This window comes from Synchiropus splendidus, chromosome 2 (assembly GCF_027744825.2).
Source record: "Synchiropus splendidus isolate RoL2022-P1 chromosome 2, RoL_Sspl_1.0, whole genome shotgun sequence".
Lineage (NCBI taxonomy): Eukaryota > Metazoa > Chordata > Actinopteri > Syngnathiformes > Callionymidae > Synchiropus > Synchiropus splendidus.
This window is the reverse complement of record NC_071335.1, coordinates 10,742,701-10,765,761: the sequence shown is the minus strand read 5'-3', so window position 1 is coordinate 10,765,761 and position 23,061 is coordinate 10,742,701. Positions and strand designations below refer to the sequence as shown.

Below are 23,061 nucleotides of genomic sequence, written 5' to 3'. Positions count from 1 at the left end.
GCCCTCAATAAAGCATACACAACATCTCTGTGTGGAGCCAGCCGTGTTGCTACTGAAGTACAAAGTAGTCTCGCAGTAGGTTGAAGCGACCCATTTTACCTTTGCCTCTGAAGCAGGAGAGAAGAAAGCAGCAAGAGCACAGTGTCCTAACGGTTTTCAGGATAAAATAGGACACCTATTATTCATCCACCTAACTGCGGAAAGTGTCAGGGAAAAAAAAAGTGCGAAAAACAGTCTAAAGTTCAGTAGATTTTTCAAGCTTTCTTTCCAAATCTGTGATATAACCAGGGCGGCCAAAGACGTGCTGATCACCCACCATCGTCCCTTCTGCTGTTCTGTCGGCCACCAAGTTGAAGAAGTGCTCTGTGGAGACTTTGTATCAACACCAGGACTTCATCTCCTTCAAATCCAGCAAGTACCGAATCTGATCCAAGAGCTATTAAACTGATGCACTGCAGAATAATAGCACTATCAATCAAGTAAATATCATATTTGGGTGTAAGAATGAAGACAAAGTCGTTCAGAATAGAGGTGAAAAATTAGGTGCACAATATGTCTGAATGGATCCACATTAGATGCTCTAGCCCAGCCCATGCTTGGACTAGGTTTGAAGTTCATCAACTTTGTCACACGGTGTGACACAGTTTTGACAGCTGTCAATTCAAATTCATCTTGAGGCGACGCTGGGTTTGGTGCAAACTCTGAACCAGCTGTGGTTTCCATCAGTAGCTGACCAAAGGTCACATGAGGTTGTACGTAGCAGGGGTAGGGTCCAGTGCCCAAACCCTGTGGCAGGAATAAGCAGATGGGGGCTCTTCTTATCCATGTCATACAAAATAAGTCATTTTTTTTCTTCCTACAATGCGGAAATATAACCACCACATGTAGATGGGGATGAAGCCCATGGGGAGATTTCCTCTAAAAAGGTCAGGCAATGCAGATTACACTGAGATGGTCTTAGGGTAGTGACAGTATGTGTCATAGGTCCGATGAAGCCCAAGACAAGAGTTTCATTTGCTGATAGTTTCTTCCTTTCCTCCACAGGTAGTTCCTCCTTTAGCTGGACATCTGTTGTCTAGCATCTCCAGCAACGATCAAAGAGACAGCTAAGCCCTCTGTTCTCCTCTGCAGTGAAACCAGTCTTGCATGCAAATGACCGTCACACAGACTTTGCAACTTAACTCTCGAGAAGTGTCGACTTAAAAACATTTGAATCTTATTTCAAAACACAGCGGTCCATCGTATTTATTAATGTAGGTGCTTACACTAGATGAAAAATTGTAATAATAAAAATAAATTATTTTTCTATAAATATAAGGGAAACTATTCAAATTTGAAGTTTAAAGATCAAGAGCATATGTTCTTTGCTTAGCAACATTATTTTGTAATGCCGTTGGAGTTGCTATCAGGCCACAAGCTGTAACACAAAAGTTCAAATCTATTTAAAATGTATACAAGAGTCTGAGCACCTGCAAAAGAACATATCACAGGTAATAGTAGCCACGCTAATTTGCTTTGTCATAAGCTGTAAGTCATGTTGTTGTATTATTACTATTAACACATATTAATATATGTTAGTAGAAGACATATGTGTGTATTGAACGACATAACCAACAAAACCAAGGACTTTACCAACTGTACGTGATGAATTGGTTATACACACTGAAACTTTTTGGCTCTCTTGGTCGTCTTGTCACTGAAGGCATGCAGCCTTTTAGTAATGTACTTCTCCAGCTGGCATTTAAAAAATACCATTATGTTCCTTGGTTGTCAAGGGTTTCAACATCCAGTGTGTCTTTAAGGATGGCCCTTTTGATGTACAATAAGACACAACAAACTGCGCTTTCCACTGTCGCGATGTCGCTGAGCTTTTTTGCTTATGGTGATAAAAGTGACGGAGGCTTGTTTTTAGGTCACATGTGACCTGATATGATGGTACAGACCATTCTGACGCAACAACAGTCAACGGTTATTATTCAGGAAAGGATTTGGCCGCCACTGAGCTGCCTGTCTGTGTCTATGACACTCAGATGCGGTGACAAAATTATGACTCATGTACAGAAAGTCCACAGTGTTCCACCTCCTTGCCTTTTATTCCAGAGTCTGCCACATTCCATGATCCCTTGTCTCACAGCACGTTGCAGTGTCTTGAAAGACTGGCTCCAAAACAATGCACTGTGACAAGTGTTGTCCTTCCCCATCTGTCCAGTCATAAATGATCTAGTCTAGAGCAATCTATTTCTTGGCATTTGCACTTCAGCTATGTGACCCTTCAACAACCAGAGGTTACTCTCTTGCCCTATTTATAAACTAGTTGCCATTGAAACGTCTGTTTTAACTTCTGCTATAAGGAGAACTGATAACCACCAATTTGAGAAAACTGAACTAGCGAAGCCCTCAGACCTCCGCCAAGCTGCTTCCACCCAAACCTTTATCACAGCTACTCAACTAGACACCTGAAATCTCAGTTAAATCTGAACAGTCTAATTCAAACATGCAGACTTGGACAACAGGTGGCAGTAGCGTTCTGGAACTTGTTTACACAGCATTCACTAAGCAAACTAGAAACTTGAAGTGAAGCTGGCACTACAGCAGCAACAGAGGGATGAATCCATCCAAAGGTTTGTGGATCCAGATGGTCACCCTGACCACCCCCAAAATTTAACCACCAGTTTTGTCCCATTATCGAGCTCTGTAAACTTATTTTGGGAACAAACTCCTCAGTGGAGGCCAGGATCTACGAAACACAATCACATTTATAAACATTTCTATATAAGTGAATCATTTTTCACTAGTTGTCATGGAGGTCTAACGAAAGCCAAATTTAAGATGACCTCACTTCAGATTAACACAGTGTAATAAGATCTGCAAGTAGGTGATGAAGGACAAAAACTCAAAAGGATGCAATTTTAGGTCCACAAGCTAGGTTGAGAGGCTTGGAATGGAAACTCAGATTGGATGTGGCCAAAATCATCTTATTCATGGCCCGTGTCCGATGGCTGGTAAAAATAGAATGGCCTTGAAGTAGAGAAGGTGGTAATGCAGAGAAGGGCTCAATGGTGATGATAATTTCACATCAAAACATCCCACTACAACATTTTTCAGGCTTCTACCTCTCACATTTCAAGGCCATTTACAGACAGACCTGGTCCCTCAGTGTAATAGCTTCAGGTTTCTATGATACCAGAACCCTTATTTGAGTGTTTGGTCTTCCTGTGGTGCATATTCAGACAGACTGATCACACCTTCATCATTACTCATCACGGATAAGCCACGAGATTATGCTGAATAAGCAATGAGGGTGAATTTCAAGCATCAGTTTCCTGGAGCTTTTTCTGTCTTTATATTTTGATTATTATGGGGAGTGTCAACAGAAACATCAGTCACGCGTGATGAGCAAAATATTGTTCAAATCCTTGCAGAACATCCCTGCTGGTGTCACGTGAGCTGCCACAGTCATTTCATTGACTTTTCTTTTCTTTTTTCTCGCCTTATCACTCAGTGATATGTGATGTGTGAATGAGTTTGGAAGATAGACGTGAACTTCCTCCCACCATGGGAAGACAGCCTTGGGTCACATGCTTGCCTGAGGTTTCAGCGCCACACTGAAACAATGATAATAATGGAGCATATATGAGACAATTACATGAATGATGTTGTGTATGCCACTATATAATGAGTTACTTATGAAAATGAGTATTTACATAGAGAGGATTTGGGAGTGTTTCCGTATGCATCTGTATGTTTTTCTGTCAGGCAACAAATTGCAGTGTATCTGACCAATGCTATCTGCTTTATCGTGAGGTTGAGTCCCACCCTCCTAAAAAGTGTAATCTCACTGCTCTAAACAATGTTACTGTGCCAGCAGAAGTATTAAATCCAAGTGTACCATGGAGATAAACGTGTTGAGTGAAGTGCAGGTAAAGGGAACATAGGGGGCCTGGACACGCGGCTGGATTACAAGAAAAGAAGGGTCAAGGATTAGATAACAATCGCAGAGGACACTCGCTTATCAACGTTGATTTTCATCAACGATTTTCAACATGAATAGGGGCCGACAATATTTGGTCGGTTGAGGTACTGAGATATAATATTTTCAAGAGGCCAGCCTCTTAATGCCTGAATGGGTCATCGTTCTTTTATCCCACTAGGTGAAACAGTTAATGTCACAAAGAATTCCTGGGTTTACAATGTGACCCCGGGATTCCTGGTCATCTTGATACCTTATCCTCACCTTCAGGCAGTCATATCTATCTCTATGTATCAACTGAGTACTTGTACCAAACATTCAGGCTGGCAACAGAACTGAATTTATCATCCCAACAAAAACCTGGCTGCTTTTTTAAGGATTGACAATTTCCACTGCTGCGCATGTGTGTGTGTGTGTGTGTGTGTGTGTGCATGTGCACCAGGGAGAGCAGGAGTGAGCATATCTGCACATATTTTTAGCCTCCAACGGCTAGTGAGTCATGTGATCCTCAGCTCACCTGCTTCCTTTCCTAAAATGACTATAGATGGTGAAATAAAAATAGTTATTGATCCAGATGGAAAATTTAGATCCTCCCTCACTCCAAATGCAATTTTCCTATCTGTCTTGTTGCATCAGATCAGATTGTCAAGCGAAGGACATGGAAAAAAAGGACATGCCTACGAAACAAAACTGCAGGACCAAGAAATGATGTTGTACTTGAACACAAAATATTGTCTATTATTGGGCCTTCACCTGACATCACAACAGAAAAGCAATAAAATCCCTGAGACATCAGTACATTTTCCTTTATTAAAACTACATTGAAGACAACCTTGCTCCACTGTCAAAGTCTAATCATGAATATCAGCTGAATTAAAAAAGAACTAGACAGTGCTCAGCTCCACCATTATACAAAGCATATGCAACTTCCATAACTGTGTAATCGCCGTAAAAGAAATCAAATTGGCTGGTCACGTGACTGTGCCGCTTCCACAAAGTAAATAAATGGGGGGATTTGTTTGTAGATCCAGGCACCATCCAAAAAGTTAGCCCCATTCCCCCATGAAAGTTTGACTGAAATATGAACGGAGCGTGTCACATAACCTCTGCCGCTCTGTGATGAACACAAACACACGTACAAAACAACAGTGGGAAGAGACGCTCACACACTAACACTTATCAGAAGCTAATGTGAAGGGACAAAGCTAGCAGACAGAGTCACAACGTCAGGATCCTGATGCATGCATGAGCGGAGAGGACAAATATTCCACTGCTGTGAGGGATATGCCAAGCATGCAAATACACACTCCCACACACAGATAAGCTCGCAGTATCTCTTCCACCGCTTCTAACCTTCGCTACCACTTCCTCTCCTTCATTGACTCATCTGCCGCTCTTAATGAAGGCTGTGACTGTGGATTGTACCACTGGAGCTGGTCTCCACGCGTGTGTGTGCTGGCACCACCGGATGCACACACAGGGCCTAAGATCATCCTGCATTTCTGCTAGCAATCCTTTCATAAAGCCCTGTCAGTAATATGCACACACTTATACAAGAACACGCGCTTGTATGAGCATGCAAACACACCGTGAGATTGGGTTGGGGGAGGTCATGATCTTGCCACAGAGAGGGGAATCAGAGTTGCAATTCCGGAGCTTATCGCAGAGAGAGGGTAAGACCACATCTGACACGCCAGCATGGCTGCTATTAAACCTCCCAATGTGAGCTTGTGTGAGCGCGCATACATTCACCAGATGCATATGGACGGACTTAGGGCGTTCACAAAATTCAGTCACTCAGTTGGACGCTGCCGACCGGTCAGCATAAAAAAGAAAATGTAAATGTCAGTTTGCAGAAATTTCTCAAACATGCATGTAACCAGCTATGACAGCTCTTTGTCATTGCTAAACCTGTCACGTTTCATAGCGAGGAAAATGCATTTGATGCACACAAAACTGTTTGCCTGAGCAAATATAAGCCTAATAACATTGATCAAGATATATATAGATAGATAGATAGATAGATAGATAGACAGACAGACAGACAGACAGACAGACAGACAGACAGACAGACAGACAGACAGACAGATAGATAGATAGGTAGATAGATACTTGTGCGCAATATTGTATCGATATGTGATGTTGAAATATCACAATCCTTGGTCATTGTGTCTTGATATTCTTAAATCAGCTCTCTCAATATACACTGAAGTCATTTGTCATTTCCTTGAGTAAGGGAGCTGTTCATTCCTCTGTTGGAGTGCGAAAGTCCACTAAAAGTCTAACTGAACTCCTTTTCATGCACAAAATATTGCAATGCATTATGTCTCTCATTACAATTAATGCTTACAATATTGTAATATATTCGCAATGTATCATGTATCATCCTGCTGAGTCAACTTCCCTTATGAAACCAGAATACTGCTTTGTCACAGTAGCAGTAGCTGGCAGGTTTGCACCCACTCCCAGCCAGAAACCTCTTTGTCCTCCTTTACATTACTTACTATATATATATATATATATATATAAAAATGTCAAAATGTATACCATTAACTGAAAGACATGTTGCAAAGTGTTTTTTCAAATAATGTATTTTATTTTTTCCTTTTTATTCCCATTCCAATAAACAATTTGATAAGTTATAACTATTTATTTTTCATATAGTTTTTTTTGTAGTATTCAGATTTAAAAAGAGCAGTTAGACTTTTTATATCAATACAATATGAACAACTTTATGATACGAATTAATATGCCAAGTAATGAATACAAAAAATGCACTTACTGCAAACGGAAAACAAAAAAAAGCTATTTAAAACAGCATGAGGCAACTGTGAGCACAAATGTTTTCATACAAACAAAAATGGAAAATATTGCCATACAGGGCGAAAGGAAGGAATCTTCATTAAAATACTGCCTAATAAAATAAATATACCTTACTAGTTAATAATAATAATAATAAACAAAATGTGAGATTTAAAATAATATGTGTAATAGCAGTCACAGATATACAGTATATGTATTTTACTATTGTGTGCTGACAGTAATCTCCCACTTCACTGGAGGGGAGGAAGGAAAAACAGCAACACAACAGCGTGCCATTGGTTAGCAGTCACAAATCCGCTGTAGGCTGTTCCTGGGTCATGTGTGCCCGTGCCTGCGCGTGTGTGGGCGACTGAGCGTGCACGTGTGTGTGTGTGTGTGTGTGTGTGTAGCAGAAGCCTAAGGCAACCAGGCCAGTGGCTACAATTACAGTGACGGATGTGAAAGAACTGGGTCGGCTTCGCAGGAGTTCTGCCCCTGGGAGGATGAGACCAGCCAGAGTCCTGTATCAATTCGGAACACATGCACAACACGCACACACTTATGTGGCAGTTATAACATTAAGAAAGGGGAGACAAGAAGGATAGGTAGCACAGAATCATGCACAGCCACATCGAGACGCACTCTTTGAGGAGGTTCCAGAGACGCCGTGTCCTTGACCAACATGACATGCTGCACCACTTCCTCTTCTGACCAGGAGCAAAGTAAGTATGACAAGCGTCAAGACAAGGTGATTTTGAAAAGAGTTTCCATCCAAACTGGGAGTTAGATCTGCTGCCTGGATAGATTTAGGTGGAAAACTGATTCAACAGAGAGCACTGACCTGAACCAAGCTGCTCATCTCCTCCCAAGTTGTGAGCACCACCTTCAGTGAGTGTCCAACATGACGTTCATCTACATGATTCAGTACGTGATCCAGTAACTCGCTTGACCAGCACACATTAAACAGAGAGCTAGACAGAGCTAGTAGCGCTCGCACTAAGGACTTAAGAGAGTACCAACAGAGTACCTGTTTTGCTAACAAACAGACAGGTGAATATGACTATCACTCCTTCTCTGCGGTGATAAACCCAGCATCTTCGTGGTCCATCAGACATGATTCCACACACTGCCAGGTGTTTGTGCTTCCTACCTCTGGCTGAAAGCTTCTTGGTGTTGATGATTTTGGCTGCATACTCTTGACCGGATGAAATCTTCACACATCGCCTGACCACAGAAAAGGCTCCCCTGGGATAAAAACAGACAATGTTATTCTGTGATTTATGAAACATAACAGACAAATAAGGACATTAGCAGCAGCTCAGTAGGTCCTGGTTCCCACTGTGGCGTCACTGAAAGAAGGTTGTGGGTTCCACTCCGTCTTAAGGCAGCTCATGCAGCAAACATGTGAGTTGAGTTCGAATGTTCTCTCTGGTTTCCTACAATGGTTGAAAAACATACGGAGGTAAAATGGTGAGCGCCAAAACAGTTTGGTGTTGAAAGTGTGTGTGTGTGGTGGTTGTCTCTCTTGTGACCAGTGATGCACAGCAGACCCATCAAGTAGCTCCAGTCCCGTATGAGCTCTTAGCTTGTGATACCATATTGTTTATCTGTTTTTATACATTTGGGTTGAAACCTACAATCTATCTTGATGGGGATGTTTGCGTTAGCATCATTGGTGAGCAGTCAGATGTGGGCTTCTATCTCTAGGTAGTATACAAGTGCCAAAAGAAGGAGTGAGAATCGGACTAAACAGAAGACAATTCAAATTCCTGCTCTTATTTGAAGCTGAAGCTTGGTTTATTGTTCACCTTAATACAGCGCTCCCTTATCAGTAAGGTATTAAATCCACCCACCTGATTCAAAAGCCCTTCTGACTGGACCAAGTGTGACACTGAGATGCATTGAAATATGACTGACTCTCTGTCTACACAATGACACAAGACGTTCCCACACATGGACGGCAGGCCAGAAATCTCAATCTCACTCAGTCAAGTGTTTTGTAAGGAAACCTGGAAAAATAGACACACGAAATATAATGTAATATAACAAATGTATTGGTGTCTTTCGGATGTTTTCTATCCTTGTGTTGTTTCTGCCATGTTGGGGGTCTTCAGGAAGATAAGAAACTAGGCCAGCTTTGTTTCATGTGGAGGGAAGCCTCATGTTTCATATTTAAATTCAGCCCAAGACGCTGCCTCAGCTCTGTTCGGCTCTGCGGCCGCACATGACATTAGCTATTCAACCTCCATCTCCATCCTTGCACACACTTGCACACTGTCAAAAAAAATCTGTTCTCCTGCAGAGCCGACTCATTTTGGCTGCCGACAGCATCAAAGCTATCAGGAACAGTGAAGCTGGCTCTGATGGAGACGGGCGATTAGGCCTGGAATACACATCATTATCCGCCACAGATCCTGATTGAACAAGGCGCCATTGTAGCGAGCATCAACGTTCTAATATGTAAAATACGTGAGGCTTCAGGACACTGCAGTTGATCACTACTCTCCATGTTATCTAACCTCCTCTGGAGTGAGCAGCTTGCCACTAAAGCTCCTCTCTAATTTATGGGGGATTTGTTGAAGAAATTATCATAGCATAACATGTTACATAAGAATTTCACTTGACTATCCTGGGTTTCTGCAAAGCGGTTCACGCTGAAGTGCATACGTTAATGTGTGTGCTGCTGAGTCGGGTCGCACTTTGACATGGCTGTCACTTGTATTTAAATCTTTTCACAGTCTTGTGATCATTGTGCTCCAACATGGTGGCTCAGCAACAGTAAGAACGTGTCTATAAAGTTAAAACAGGATCATCAATCTAACGTAATACAGGAGTTGTGCACACGTTACTATCATTCGAATGATCAGAAATACAAAAGGATTCCTCACATTCAATTTTAAAGACGTATACTGGCGGCAGGAAAAGATTTATGTTGGGAGGTGCTGATGACACTACAGGTGGCTGGACCGATGAGAACTGAACCAAGAACCAAATATATTACTCAAATCTTCATCAGAACTCAGAAAACTTGGTTCCAGGTTCCAATCCTCTCTCTCACAGTCCAACACTCAGGACAGCTGGTGACATGAAATACTCCGAGGGTGTTAATGTGAGTGACCTTGTGACCTTTGCTGGCTTGGAGCTAAGGTAGACAGAGGGGAAATAAGCAGCTGGTGGCGATTTGTGGAGTGTACATTTTTCATTTAAGGATGAAGTAATCCCAATGAACTCGATGAATATTGCTGCATCAGAATGATCATTTAGCAATAGTAACAACATGCCAATAGGGCCATAACAACAAGGCGACTAATAAAGTAATGGCTGATGGGTTTGTTAGTCAACTAGTCATGACGTCATCGTTCTCAGAGAAATGGCTCTACATAACTATCGCGACCACAAACGTTGAAAATGTGGGACACACACCTTTCACACCACATTTTGAAATTTAGATCGAAAGTTTCCACACACCTGTTAACACTATACTAGTGTGGACAACAATGTACATAGATTTTTCTTCATATTTATTTATATATTCTATTTCAAACACTATGATCAGACATGTTGCTGTGTTCACCAACCCTTACATGTCGCAGGCCAACTAGTCAACGAATCGTTTTGCTCTGGCCCTTCTACGATATTCTAGTGTCTTATTCATTATTTTTTTGTTTTGTTTTATTATGCGCATCTAAAAGCTGGTTTATAATATCAATATTAACTCCGTTATTTATAAAAAAAAATCAACAAGCCATCAGACAAGTTGACTGCACAGTCTTTTTGTTAGTTGTGTCGTCATATTTCACAAATTGTTTCAGCAGTAATGTCTGGATCATATTCACACGTGATCAAATATCGATCACTTTCATCCTCACCTATCCATCTGTTGTAAGTGTTATGTGTACGACCGAACGAATGTTTTTACAATTGATTTCAGAAGGCAACACAACAAATCTCAGCAGTGACTGAGACATTCCCAGGTCAGAGTGGTAACCTTCTTTCCACCTGCTCCTCAGTCCGCCCACAGTTACACACGCCTGGAAAACCTCCAGAGGCAGCAGATGGCATCCTAATAAGATGCCCGAACCGCCTCAAATGGCTCCTTTATATTGCAGAGACATTACGTCTCTGGCATGTGACTAGGGTCCTCTAACTTTCTCTCAGGGACATGTGACGATTTTGTCATTGGCAGTGTCGTAATGCCTTTGATGAAGGGATGCACCAAAACATCGGGTGGCTGAATAGTGGAAAAAAAGCAGCAGTCACAGAAGCTGAATAGTGGCGTGAGACCTGCTCAAACACCGTGCACAGCAGCCTGATCGATGATTTTTGCTCCAAATCAACAACCCAATGCAATAGAAGTGAGTGAAACAAGCTCTGCTAATGAAATTCTGGCAACCCACTCCACCATTCTCAGAGACAATCCTCCGCAGCTCACAGCCCAGTTGGCTAGTGACAGAACAGTAGAAGTTCAACACAAGTCGAAATTATTTTGACTTTCCGACTCATGATGTCAAGTATCAAGGGTGGCTGGTTCCCACCATCGCCATGGCGACGCTTCAGTGCTGTTGAAGTTTTCGTTCTTTTAAAGAGTTGGGGAGCGATAACAGAATCGCAGTATCTAGAGCCTTCTAAAAAACATATTAAAAATATTCAACCATCTAACCATGAACTACCTTTGAAAACATATTTATGTGACATTAAAAAAACAGCAAAAAAAATACCTTTGATATTGTATTGTTCAGTATTCATCGCTTTAAATTGTATTCGTTTTCATTTTGGTGTATCCCCACATTGATGTATTTAGACCTCAGTTTTCATGTCAGCAACCACTTCAAAAAGTGGTTGCATGTAATAGTTGAACACGCAGCTCAAGAGTGTGCAGAGAGCAAGAACTCCAACACGAGACACAACAGGTCAGCTGTTTTACATTTGTGCAGTCGATCCCATGGCTGTTGTGTTGCAGCAGCCTATTCTGTCGCTGAGAAATCGCCCAAACAAAGATCTGAAGATGAGATGATATGGAACCATATGAAAGCAAACACATCCCTCCAAGCTGTGCCGTTTATCTCCCATGTCTTCAGCCGTCATGAGAACCTGAGCTGGTGGAGCGACGTTTCCATTTTAGCGGATTTGTCTGTAGGAGGAAGAGGACGTGTGGGAGGAAGATCAGGTGAGCTGGAATGCACTATTAGAGAACGGGGTGCATTATTAATGCCTGATGAAAACAGAACATCATCACTAATGCAGAAGGTCGATGGTTCAGAGATGTCTTCTCCATAAGACGGGGGCGGTGCTGCAGACCACTGGGACTGTGTGTGTGTGTGTGTGTGTGTCAGAGAGTGAGGGAGAGGTGAGGGTTTCCCTGCTCGTGTCTATAATTGACCGCAGCTCATTTTGGTGAATGTTGATCAGTATGTCCTGTCGCATTACCGCTGGGTGTATTTCTGTCTCTGGCGGGGGGCGTGGGCTGCTCTGGGGCTGGGCTGCCAAATCTCGCCATTCCACACTTAAAAATGAGAGGTGTTTTCCGTGCAAGCGAGAGATGCGCCAGCCGCAGCAGGGATGGATTAAAAAAACACACACAATTGTTGGAGTGTACCCAGCATTGGTGTCGGCAGCGATACACCGCGTCCTCGCGCCCTTATATAACCGCTTCTCGCAGAGTAACGGTGATCATAAAAAAACATGGTTCCTTACTTCCCCAGCTCCTCGAACAGCTGATATTCGTCCGTAAATCTCGTGCAGATAGTCAACGCCATCCCGACGGAGATGTCAAGGGGTGTGTTCGCTCAGAAACCACCGCGCACAGTCGTCGACAGCGTCCGGTTTTTGTCCAGAACCTGCAGGCGAGGATTCATGCACAAATGGAGCGCATCGGATACGGACGGAGCTCGGTGAGCAGGGATGCTGTCAGAGACCGCGGAGCTTCTGGTGCTTGCGTCCTGGCTTCTCTCAGTTGTAGCGCAAAGTCAGACCTCCCAGACGAGGCATCTTCGACTGGAGTTTCTGTGTTTCTCAGAGCGTGTCCGTTCCGCGCAGCGAGCCTCGTCTGTTTGCTCGCAACAGCGCCGCACTAGCGCACCGACCCCCGGCTGAGCTGCCAGCCCCGCCCCTTCCCCCGCAGCCTCCACACAAGCCCAAAATGATACACTCTGCTGCGCTGCTGCTGGAATGGTCAGTCTGAAGTCAAGTCAGATTTGGAACCTTTTGCAACAGTCCTCTCAGAGTTGAACGGGCTGCTCGAAAATATGACATGCATTAAAGTCGTTTTATTTAAGTGCAGATTGAATCGTCCCTGTGAAAAAAAAACATATATATATATATATATATATATATATATATATATATATATATATATATATATATATATATATATATATATATATATATGTGTGTGTGTGTGTGTGTGTGTGTGTGTGTGTGTGTGTGTGTGTGTTTATGTTTTTATATATATATATATATATATATATATATATATATATATATATATATATATATATATATATATATATACACAATACAGTAGATATGTGACTCCCATTTTGATGCTGTATTAGAGCAGACAATGAAGCAGTAGGAAGAATAGATGTGTAGCTGTGCCATGACTAACTAAATACCTAAATCATGAAATCAGAAGTGCATATCTTGGGACTGGAATAAAATCTCAGCCAGTATTCACGCTTCACGCCAATTGGTGCCGTGAAAAAATCTACAGACATTGGGCAGGAGCTAGATGCAGACTGAATTTTTCCTACCTGGCAGATCTTGAGCCACATCAAGTGCATGGCCTCCCCAGAATGACCTGTCCTAAAGATTCATCTCAGGTAAGATACCCGTATGAGGCTGTTTTTTCCGCCTCAATGGACAAATGAGTATGTGCAAGCATTACTTGCACTAATCAGAGACAATGATAAAAAGTTAGTTTTACCAGACTGAGTCGCACATAAGACGCGAGTCAGTGGAGCTATGTTTGTGTATAGATGCGGACAGACAGTCAGTGAAATAGTAACCTGTGAAGATGTACCAAAGCTTTTGTCGCCTTGGTAAGATCCCAAAATAGATGTAAATGAAGTGTTTACACACTTTCACGTCTCCTCTAGATGAGAAAAGCAAAGCTGATTGGTGGCTAACCCCTCAAAATACAAGACGCACCAACAGTGACCAGCAAATGTTTGAACCTATAGTTGACACTTGTTAGGGGCACCTGTTGACCTTTAGAAACGCAAGCGCGCTGCCCCTTAAGTAACTCTTCATGACTTCTCCGCTTCATTCTCAGCATCTCATCCTCCATTTACCATTTCTTTTGCATTCATTTGACTGCTCCTCTCCAGTCATAGCAAAGAGTCAAAGTAGCATTCTATAAAGGAACGTCACATGCTTCTTCGCAGTTTAATTTGTGGCTACCTGCAGTAGCTCATGAAGTTTTGTTTTGGACCATGTTGTCTGTTCATTCAGTCATCACTGTAGCTGGCTTTCACCTTGGTGAAATCTTCAGCATCTACGTTACTACCACCGCAAGGGATGAATGAATTACTACAAAAATAATAATCTATCCACATATCATGAATTGCGTGTAAGCTATCTTTCTCTGGGGACATTTTAAGGTGCACTAATTGCAGCTGCAGTGCATTGATGTCCAGCAGCAGAAGATCTATAATGTTACAGACTGAAAGAGCTCACATTGATGGACAAACTTAAGGAAGGAAGCAGAAAAGTTTACCCTCATGTGTGAGCTTATGTGAAGTCAGATATTAGTCAGATATTAAGATGTGACTTCATGCGATTAATCTGATAAAACCACTACTGATTTTTTTTTTTTAAATCAAGCCCCACTACTGGTTTAAACACTTTCCATATTGATTTCCACATTTACATCTGGGTTTCATCTGTATAAGGCGCAGTCAAGAAAATGCATCCAGAGTGTTTCAATTCATTTCCTTAATTTATTGGTTTCTTTCAAATATTACCAAGTGCATATACAATTTTATAAAAGTACAACAATAAATATATTCAACATAAGTTAGAAAACATAAATAAATAACATGTCACAAAACATGAGTTAATACTGTTGGCATTCCATCAGCTGCTTTATAAATATATATAAATATCTCTTCAAAATACTTTTTCAAGTTTGTGCAATCGCTGCAGCTCTTTACTTTGTTCAGCGTTTTCGGCTGTTGGGAGAAGAGATGTGGATGTTAGAAAACATATTTCAATTGATGTTCTGAGAATTCAATCTCAAGTTTATCTAAACTTACCTCTCAAGGATTTTGTTTATGACTCTCTTCACCCAGGGAGCTTCGGGGTCCAGGCAGACTTCCTCTCCACTCTTCTTCAGCGTAGCACTGTGACACCAAGCAAAGGAAACAGTTAGATGCTGGTTTGAGTCTCCGCTGCGCTCCAAAGAGTCTTATGGCCTTACATGATCTCAGTTTCTTCACAGTGAGAGTTGGCAGGGATCAGCTCAACCTTCTCGATGTGGCGCCCGATTGGTGTGCTCTCCGTCTGGATGCAGCGACAGTGCAGTTCCACTCCCAAACTCCGTAGAGTCATTCCTGATAGTCACAGAGGTTGGTTAACAACGAAGCCAATGTGTTTGGCATTGCGCAAACACATGAGAAGTGAGAGTAAATGTGCGCTCACCTTCACTGACGACGAGGAATGCCAGAAGAACAAAGGCTGCTGTAGCAAAGTTCCTGCTGCTCACCATGGTGTTGTTTAAATTCAAGCAATTCAAAAGTGCTTCAGAAAGTTCTCAGGTCGCGACGCTCCAGTTGTGTCGTCAGCTCTTCTAGTTCCAGCTGCTTGCCTCTGCTGCTCGAATCTTGTGCTCGCCTTATATCTCCTCAACATGAGTCACTCCCTCTGAGAAGTTGCGCAAGTTTGGATTGTCGGCCCCTGAGTGGGAAATTACCCCTGCAGGGGATTGTCGATTTGAAAGGCTGTAAATTCTCAAGTGGTTCAAATATTTATCAAAGTTTTTATGAGCGGCGCAAAAGGGTGGTGACTCAAGATTAGCAAGGGATGAATGATTCATTGATATTTATTCATCTGCATCTGAGAATTTAGAGAATGCTTGATTGTGCAAAATCCAAAAATGTTGAGTATGTAAAAGACGCGCACATCTTCATATATGAACACAACCAAGCTGAGATAGTTACGAGTAAATGTGGTTTCAAGCAGATGTGGTTCAAGATTTCATAATACGACAAAATTATTTGAAAGAAATTATGATGGTTATATTGTAAATCACCTGACCCTCTCCCTATCTCTACCATAAGGCAACAGCTCAAGATCACGATCGATACACTCTATTGGAAAAAAGTCGACTGTGACATAACATCAATTTCCAAGACATCTTTGGGTACGAGTCATTGAGAGCAGTTCTACGACTCTCACTGGTCACATGGGGGAGCCTGTCAGAGCACGGCATGGTGGGGTAAAGGATGACCTGGCAGGTAAAAACACTGGAGATGACAAACCAGACTGTGAAAGACATAAGGTGGGGCAGGTACCAGAGGACAAAGACAGGAAGATGCAATCAAAACAACACAGGAAATGAGCAAAAATGAAGTAAGACGTGTCATGCTTGATTATTGCTACACATTGGATTCAAACAGGAAATGCATATAAACGCTGATGGAACTGCTCATTTCTCAGAACTATAGTCTTTCTCATCTCGCTCGCTCTGTCATTATACCGTTAATATTCTGAATTCTAGTGTGCCAGACCTTCACCTTGATAAGGTCTGATGAAGAGAACTGAGGCTTCTATTTAATGGGTTTTAAGTTGTGTAACTGCGTGACACCATCCGCCATTCAGCCGCACAAATCTCGGGTTCATCTACTTTTCTCTTGTTCTCTGACCCTGCTCCTCATTCTGCCCCCTTTTCCTCCTGCTCATCCGCTTCCTATTCCTCCGACCTCTATTCTAATCATGGACTCTTATCTCTTCACTGAAGTCGTGGATGGTATTGAGGTACTAACCACCAAGCGTCTCTGTTGTGATCTGGCTCCATATGAATATCATCCAACTAGGCATTTTAAGAAATTAAGATTTACAACATTTGACAGCCTTTTTGGGGATTAAGTCACAGACAAAATGGCTTGTGAAGCGTATGATGAGGATGCTTTTTTAAAGTAAATAAAGCTCTTCTTACTTGACAGTGAGGAAGATCAGAGTAATACCGCATTCATCTTTCACAAGTTTCCATCTGTGACCCATGCTAACAAGCAAGTGTTTCACCTCTTATGTTGAGATCATATCATTAAAGTGGTCATCCTGGAGAGGCTCAGACAAGATCCGCATTCAGGCCTTTCACATCAGAATCAGAATCAGAATTTAATTTATTGCCATGGTCAGTGGGGAGCCCACCAACTAGGAAAGTGTTTTGGAATAAAGTGCTCACAAAAAATAAATAAATAAATAAAATAAAAATAAAATAAGTAAATAAAATAACAACAGGGCTGTTCACGAATTCAACAGTCTGACGGCCGAGGGGAAGAAGCTGTTCCTGTGACGGGAGGTTCTGGTCTGGATTGACCGTAGCCTCCTGCCAGAGGGAAGAGGAACAAACAGTCCATGACCAGGATGAGAAGTGTCGGCTCTGATCCGACCTGCACGTCTCTGGGTCCTAGAGGCATACAGGTCCTAAAGAGGTGGCAGTTGCAACCGATCACCTTCTCAGCAGAACGTACGATGCGCTGCAGTCTGCTCTTGTCCCTGGAGGTGGCGCTGTTGTACGAGCCGTGATAGCAGAGGTGAGGATGGACTGGATGATGGCCATGTAGAACTCCACCAGTAACTTCATCGGCAGTCGTAGTTTTCGTAGCTGCCTCAGGAAGAACATTCTTTGCTGGGCCTTCCTGATGAGGGACCTGATGGTTGGCTCCCATTTGAGGTCCTCAGTGATGGTGCTTCCTAGGAAGCAGAAGGAGTCTACAATAGGAATAGGTAAATCAGCCAACATGAGAGGGGACAGAAAAACTGTTACTCTCCTGAAGTCTGTGACCATCTCCACTGTCTTCTGGACGTTGAGCTCCAGGTTGTTATGGCTGCACCAGCCGACTCTCAGAACCTCTGTGCTTTCTCTCGAACCAGCCGCGTTAGGACTGTTTTACCAAAGTGGGAGGGCTTTAAAAAGTGTCACTCAGGTGGAAGTGAACACAACACTCATAATGACAAGTCACTCCAATATTCTGCAGGAATGCTACACTTCTGTAGTATATCTCAGGGTTGGCATCTTCCCGGCGACGTCTTTTATGCATTTGTTTTAAATTAAAATGAACAAATTTCACCGTGAGCCAGTTTTGAAATATCAACGTACATTTGCAGTGTTTTTTGACAATAATAAAGGTCCTAAGAAAATATATCATGTACTTTCCTCTCCCTGTAAATGGATCTACTGTACCACCCACATGAAGTCTGACACATTGGCAACTCTGTATTCTGAAGATGTTTGTTGCTCTACTCAGACTATTGGTTTTGTCCCTATAGTCAAGCATGCAATGACTTTTGATGATGATGGGGCAGGACGAGTACGTCGGCTACGTCTGGCACAGCATGAATAGGGAACCTCATGGTTCGTGATCCTGAACCAAATTTCCAGCCACAAAACCTACTTTTCAGACTTCAAGCCAGTTATAGTCCCTGAACACGCCGTCCGGTTCAGAATTGTGTTCGGGAACTGGAACCGGCCTCATAGAGGATCCAGTCGTGGAGGCTCTCGGGTCTTATCAGGATGCCTACAAAGACACTTCACCGGTGCAATGCTCCTAACATGGCACGTCTCCAGAGTGAAGGTGGGGTGAGGGAAGCGTGGATCTCTGTGTTAAAGATTCCTAGTTAACTTGCAAAGTTTTTGTTTCAAAGAAGTATTCAGCTTTGAATATTGTACCTTCAAAAAGGAGTGTGTAATAGAAAATAATATGACAGTGAAGGAGCAAAACAAATGACAAAAGAGATAAAAAATAACTGGCTTTTTATTCATTGTTTTTCAGGTTATAAAATAACACATATAAATATTCATAAATACATCAATAAATATGTTCAACAACATTTGTCACAACAGAGGGAAACTCAAGCAATGGAAAATTCCAGTGTTGACCATAACAAGCAATCGATGTTTTATAAATTAAAGTGCATTGTCTTTCTCAGTATAAATACTTGTTGGTATTTTCTCCGTTATCTGGAAACACTCAGCGTCTTCTGCTGTGGAAAGAAAATATATGGACATTAGAAATGTAATATTTCCTTAGTATGTGGCCTTTTATGAGCTCCATTTTTATTTCAACTTACCTCTCAAGGATTCTTTTAATGACTCTCTTCACCCAGGGAGCTTCGGGGTCCAGGCAGACTTCCTCTCCACTCTTCTTCAGCGTAGCACTGTGACACCAAGCAAAGGAAACAGTTAGATGCTGGTTTGAGTCTCCGCTGCACTTCCATGAGTCTGATGTCCTCACATGATCTCAGTGTCTTCGCAGTGAGAGTTGGCAGGGATCAGCTCAACCTTCTCAATGTGGCGGCCGATAGGTTTGCTCTCTGTCTGGATGCAGCGACAGTGCAGCTCCACTCCCAAACTCCGTAGAGTCATTCCTGACAGTCACAGATTCATATCCATTAAGTGAATGTGCTCTGCACAGAGGACTAATTCTGAATTACAAGTCAGGGTAAATGTGAGCTTACCTTCGCTGATAGTGAGGAATGCAAGAAGGACAAGGGCACTTGTTGCGAGGATCCTGCTGCTCATCATTGTGTCTTCTAGACGTCAGTTCAGCTGCGATGCTTAAATTTTGCTGTTATCGCTCTGCTGTTCTTGTTCCACTTCACTCCGCTGTCTGAGTCTGATGCACAGCACCACAACTCTTTTCCTTATATTCCCTCAAAATGAGTCACTCCCTCTGAGAGGTTGCGCAAGTTTGGACTGCCTGCCCCAGAGTGGGAAATTACCCACAGAGGAGGTTGTCGACTTCAATGGCCGTCCCTAAAACATTATTGGGCAAAGGTTAGTGCTTTCAAATTGGTAATTAATGATTAATTATTGTTATGTTTTGCTGAAACTGGGAAGAGTGTAATTTGTTTTAAAACTCACATATATATATTCATGCTTCCCCTATGAAAAAATTCTGGAGGCGCCACTGCATTTTGACAGTTTACAACAAACCAGATGTATCAGGCAATCTGGCTCCACGATTGTGGCAGCAGTTCCCTTTTTCTTGATCCCTCTTCTCCTTTACTGTGCACCGCTTCAATGTTTATACATTCCCTTCCTCTTCAGGGAAAAAGTAATCCACGCGCTTGGTGATGACGTGACTGACTGGACGGTTTATTCGTAGAATGCACGGGGTTGAGCGATCCACTTTGCAAAGTAGAAGTTGGTTATGTAGAACCACACTGTATTTAACATTTTCTAAATGTTAAGTTGTTCTGAACCAGGACTCAGCAATAGAAATGAAGGATGCATCGTGGCAAGTTACTTAAATTATGTATCAGCCCATCACACCCGGAGCCCCTGAAGCCCAGTCAATGCCCAAGAGGTATTTTTTTTCATCATGATGTGTAATTAAACAATTAAATAATAAATAAACTGCAAGTCTAGAAACGTTCTAACAACAGGAATTGAAATGTGTTGAAAGAAAGTTCTCAGGAAATGCACTGAGTGGGTGTTGATCATGAAAAACGAGTTGGGAGTGATAGGGGCTTAAACAATACAGTACCTTTGTTGTATCATGTTTGTTGAAAAAAACTAGCAAACGTGAACTAGCAAGAGCAATGTTGACACTGAGACGTCAATAACATCTTTAGTATGGTGAGAAAAGTATTTACACTTGGCACTTAGAAGGAAGAGAACTGGTCCGTACGTGTCTACTGTAATCCATTCAATGCTACAGTCACCACAGGCTGTAACCCCGGAGCAAACACCGTCTTTGGTTGCTTCCTTTTCTATTAGAGTTGATCCAAAAAACTGATTTGAAGCAGTGGTAGTTCATGTGGATTAATGAGCTTTTGAACTTAATCCACTCCTGCAGCCCTTCTCTGTACAATTCCACTGTTGAGCAAGTTCATTTCACACATGAGCCACACACACCAGAGCATCTCACACAAGGGTACGACTGCCTGATGGCCCTGTGACAAGAGAGAGTTCCAGATGATCGGATGTGACTGCGTGGTGACCCAAACGGTGTTCGGGTAATTGCTCAGGGGCACCTCTGAACGGCACCTAAACTTTCACCTTCTTAAATCCACACGTTCATTCTCACATTACTCACCGTGAGTTTAGCAAGATATTGTACAACAGTAGATGATAGGTTGTGTTACGGTTGCATGATCTGATGAACACATAGGAGCGGAATCTGTGAGCTGAATCTGAAAGGTCATCCATTTATACAGAGGTACAATACGTACATTTACATTACAATACATTTAGTCACTTGAATTTAAGGAAAAAAAAACAGACATATGTGCTCAGCATCCTCATAGACTTCTGCCTGCATTCGTGCTCCAGATGCTATTTCTTTCTTTTATTTATTCAAGTAATTATTTTGTAACTTTGTTATTTCATAATAATAATATATGATTTTGGATATTTTTGAATAGACAATATATGCCATAGAACATTTGTCTGGAGGCCGTCTTGGACAACATATTGTCTTTATAATCCCACACAGATGCCCTCACAATTTATAGTCACCAGTCAACATCAATAATATAGTGTACTGTGAACTTTTAGTTCTCCATCCTTTCTATAGACGAAAAATGGAATAAGGAAGCGTGCTATGTTGCGGCAGTTGTTGCGAGCTCACATGGATTTTAGCTGAACATGTGACTTCCGGAGGAAAGCTCAGTTTTGCGCATATATGAGGCAGATTCATAACTTGGACTTCCAATGGTTTCCAAGTGAAAAAAAATAACTATTTACTCAGACTGTGTAATATAAGGCAGGACTCACAATTGGCTCGCACCTAAGAGTCCAACATCAAGGTTGGTATTGGTAACAAGAAACTATATCTGAAAAACACATACATGCATGCTACATGCCAAAGAGAGTTGTGCTAAATAATCAATAAAACATCCATGATCTGTCAAAGTGAGGTAGTACATTGTCTAAAGTTATTGCTCATCACTTGTGCATACTAAAGGGACTGTTGGGTGACGTGCCAAAAACTTTCAAATGACTGGAGTCTGACACACAACGCCAGCGTGTCCGCACATGCCCCGGGACACGCGCAGCACGTCACCTTCGCTCACCACAGGAACAGGAAGTATGAAGAAATAGTGGGTTCATATTGTGGTTTTGACACAATCATTGTTCATCATTCCTCAAATGACTGTATTTGATGACAGCCACTGTTGGACAGGTGAAACTGGTGTCGGTAGGTTGATTCATTTGAGGTTATATAACACTTTCCGAACCTGCTGAGAAGAAGCAGTCTTTTGTAGACGACTGTGAAACTGAAGTCATTTCATAAAAGTGCGTCATTTAAAGCTGTTTTTGCTGAATTGAGTATTGGCTCATCTTCTTTTTTTTTTTTTTTTTTTTTTTCACCAGAATCACACATGGAATGGAGGAAACAGGCCAGGCTGTTTCACAAGCCCATCAAGGAAGTATTATGAAAGCTTTCATGGCTGACGTTCCTCAAAAAATCCCTGTTGCACTTTGGAAAGTAATGGAAAGCACTTTTTCTGTAGAATCATGTGTGATATGTGTAATCATAGAGAAATTATGAATGTGGTGCTGGGTCTGAGCAGTGGCCTCCCACCAGCTCCGAAACATTTGTCAATACTGAACCAACGTCTCTTGTGTAGGTCTCATGAGAGCAGCTGTATCTGTGTGTGCGGTTGTGTCTTCTCCTGAGGCTCCTGATCAAGCTCCAATACTGTGATACACACACATAAATTCAGACTTAAATATCACCGACGTTGGGTATTTTTTTACATGATAAATACATTCTTGTCATTAAAAGAATTACTACCAAATCTAATCATCATTTTTACATCATAGAAATTTGATTCCTTTGATGTAACATCCTACATTTGTCTTGTTTATGTTGTTGTTTAGGCTGCTTAAAGGCAGTGGGTGCCTTTTATGCAGCATGAACAGCTGTATAAAATGGAACTTGTACAGACAACAAGGCTATGTACTATAGTGTATATACTGCTGTCCATTCAAAGGAACACAATTTAACCCTTGTATTATGTTGAAAAAAAATTACATTGATTATGTTGTGGGTCATTTTGACACGCACTGTGTAAATCCACTCAAAACAGCCAAAAAAACAGATTGAACCAATAAC

General features: G+C 42.0%; 3 protein-coding genes across 14 annotated transcripts in view; all 3 read right to left on the bottom strand.

The window, feature by feature from the left end:
* LOC128753362 (calcium/calmodulin-dependent protein kinase type II delta 2 chain) overlaps positions 1-12,844 on the bottom strand; it is a 30,872-nt gene extending 18,028 nt beyond the window's left edge. For 7 of the 12 annotated variants that reach the window (XM_053854979.1, XM_053854981.1, XM_053854983.1 and 4 more), the window contains exons 1-2: positions 12,467-12,843; positions 7,923-8,017 (exon numbers count right to left, since the gene is read on the bottom strand). In XM_053854979.1, the coding sequence (XP_053710954.1) occupies positions 7,923-8,017; positions 12,467-12,528 (157 nt within the window). In that variant the 5' untranslated portion in view covers positions 12,529-12,843. Of the gene's footprint in view, positions 1-7,922; positions 8,018-12,466 lie in introns of all 12 variants that reach the window. The other 5 variants (XM_053854974.1, XM_053854977.1, XM_053854976.1 and 2 more) reach the window with 1 other exon arrangement.
* A 1,908-nt stretch (positions 12,845-14,752) lies between these two features.
* LOC128753505 (alveolar macrophage chemotactic factor-like) lies at positions 14,753-15,558 on the bottom strand. The gene is made up of 4 exons (XM_053855277.1): positions 15,413-15,558; positions 15,192-15,324; positions 15,028-15,114; positions 14,753-14,943 (listed from the first exon to the last, which is right to left on the bottom strand). Exons 1-4 carry the CDS (start codon positions 15,477-15,479, stop codon positions 14,931-14,933), a joined length of 300 nt encoding a protein of 99 aa, XP_053711252.1. The 5' UTR covers positions 15,480-15,558; the 3' UTR covers positions 14,753-14,930.
* Positions 15,559-18,748: 3,190 nt separating this feature from the next.
* LOC128753504 (interleukin-8-like) lies at positions 18,749-19,600 on the bottom strand. Its single transcript, XM_053855276.1, has 4 exons — positions 19,454-19,600; positions 19,231-19,363; positions 19,067-19,153; positions 18,749-18,979 (listed from the first exon to the last, which is right to left on the bottom strand). Exons 1-4 carry the CDS (start codon positions 19,518-19,520, stop codon positions 18,967-18,969), a joined length of 300 nt encoding a protein of 99 aa, XP_053711251.1. The 5' UTR covers positions 19,521-19,600; the 3' UTR covers positions 18,749-18,966.
* Between the last annotated feature and the right edge of the window lie 3,461 nt (positions 19,601-23,061).

Coding starts and splice junctions, on each gene's coding strand:
- LOC128753505 (XM_053855277.1), bottom strand. CDS start 15,479: ATGGTGAGCAGCAGGAACTTTGCTACAGCAGCCTTTGTTCTTCTGGCA. Junction 15,325..15,412: donor ATTCCTCGTCGTCAGTGAAG/GTGAGCGCACAT, acceptor TGTGACTATCAG/GAATGACTCTACGGAGTTTG. Junction 15,115..15,191: donor TGTGAAGAAACTGAGATCAT/GTAAGGCCATAA, acceptor TTGGTGTCACAG/TGCTACGCTGAAGAAGAGTG.
- LOC128753504 (XM_053855276.1), bottom strand. CDS start 19,520: ATGATGAGCAGCAGGATCCTCGCAACAAGTGCCCTTGTCCTTCTTGCA. Junction 19,364..19,453: donor ATTCCTCACTATCAGCGAAG/GTAAGCTCACAT, acceptor TGTGACTGTCAG/GAATGACTCTACGGAGTTTG. Junction 19,154..19,230: donor TGCGAAGACACTGAGATCAT/GTGAGGACATCA, acceptor TTGGTGTCACAG/TGCTACGCTGAAGAAGAGTG.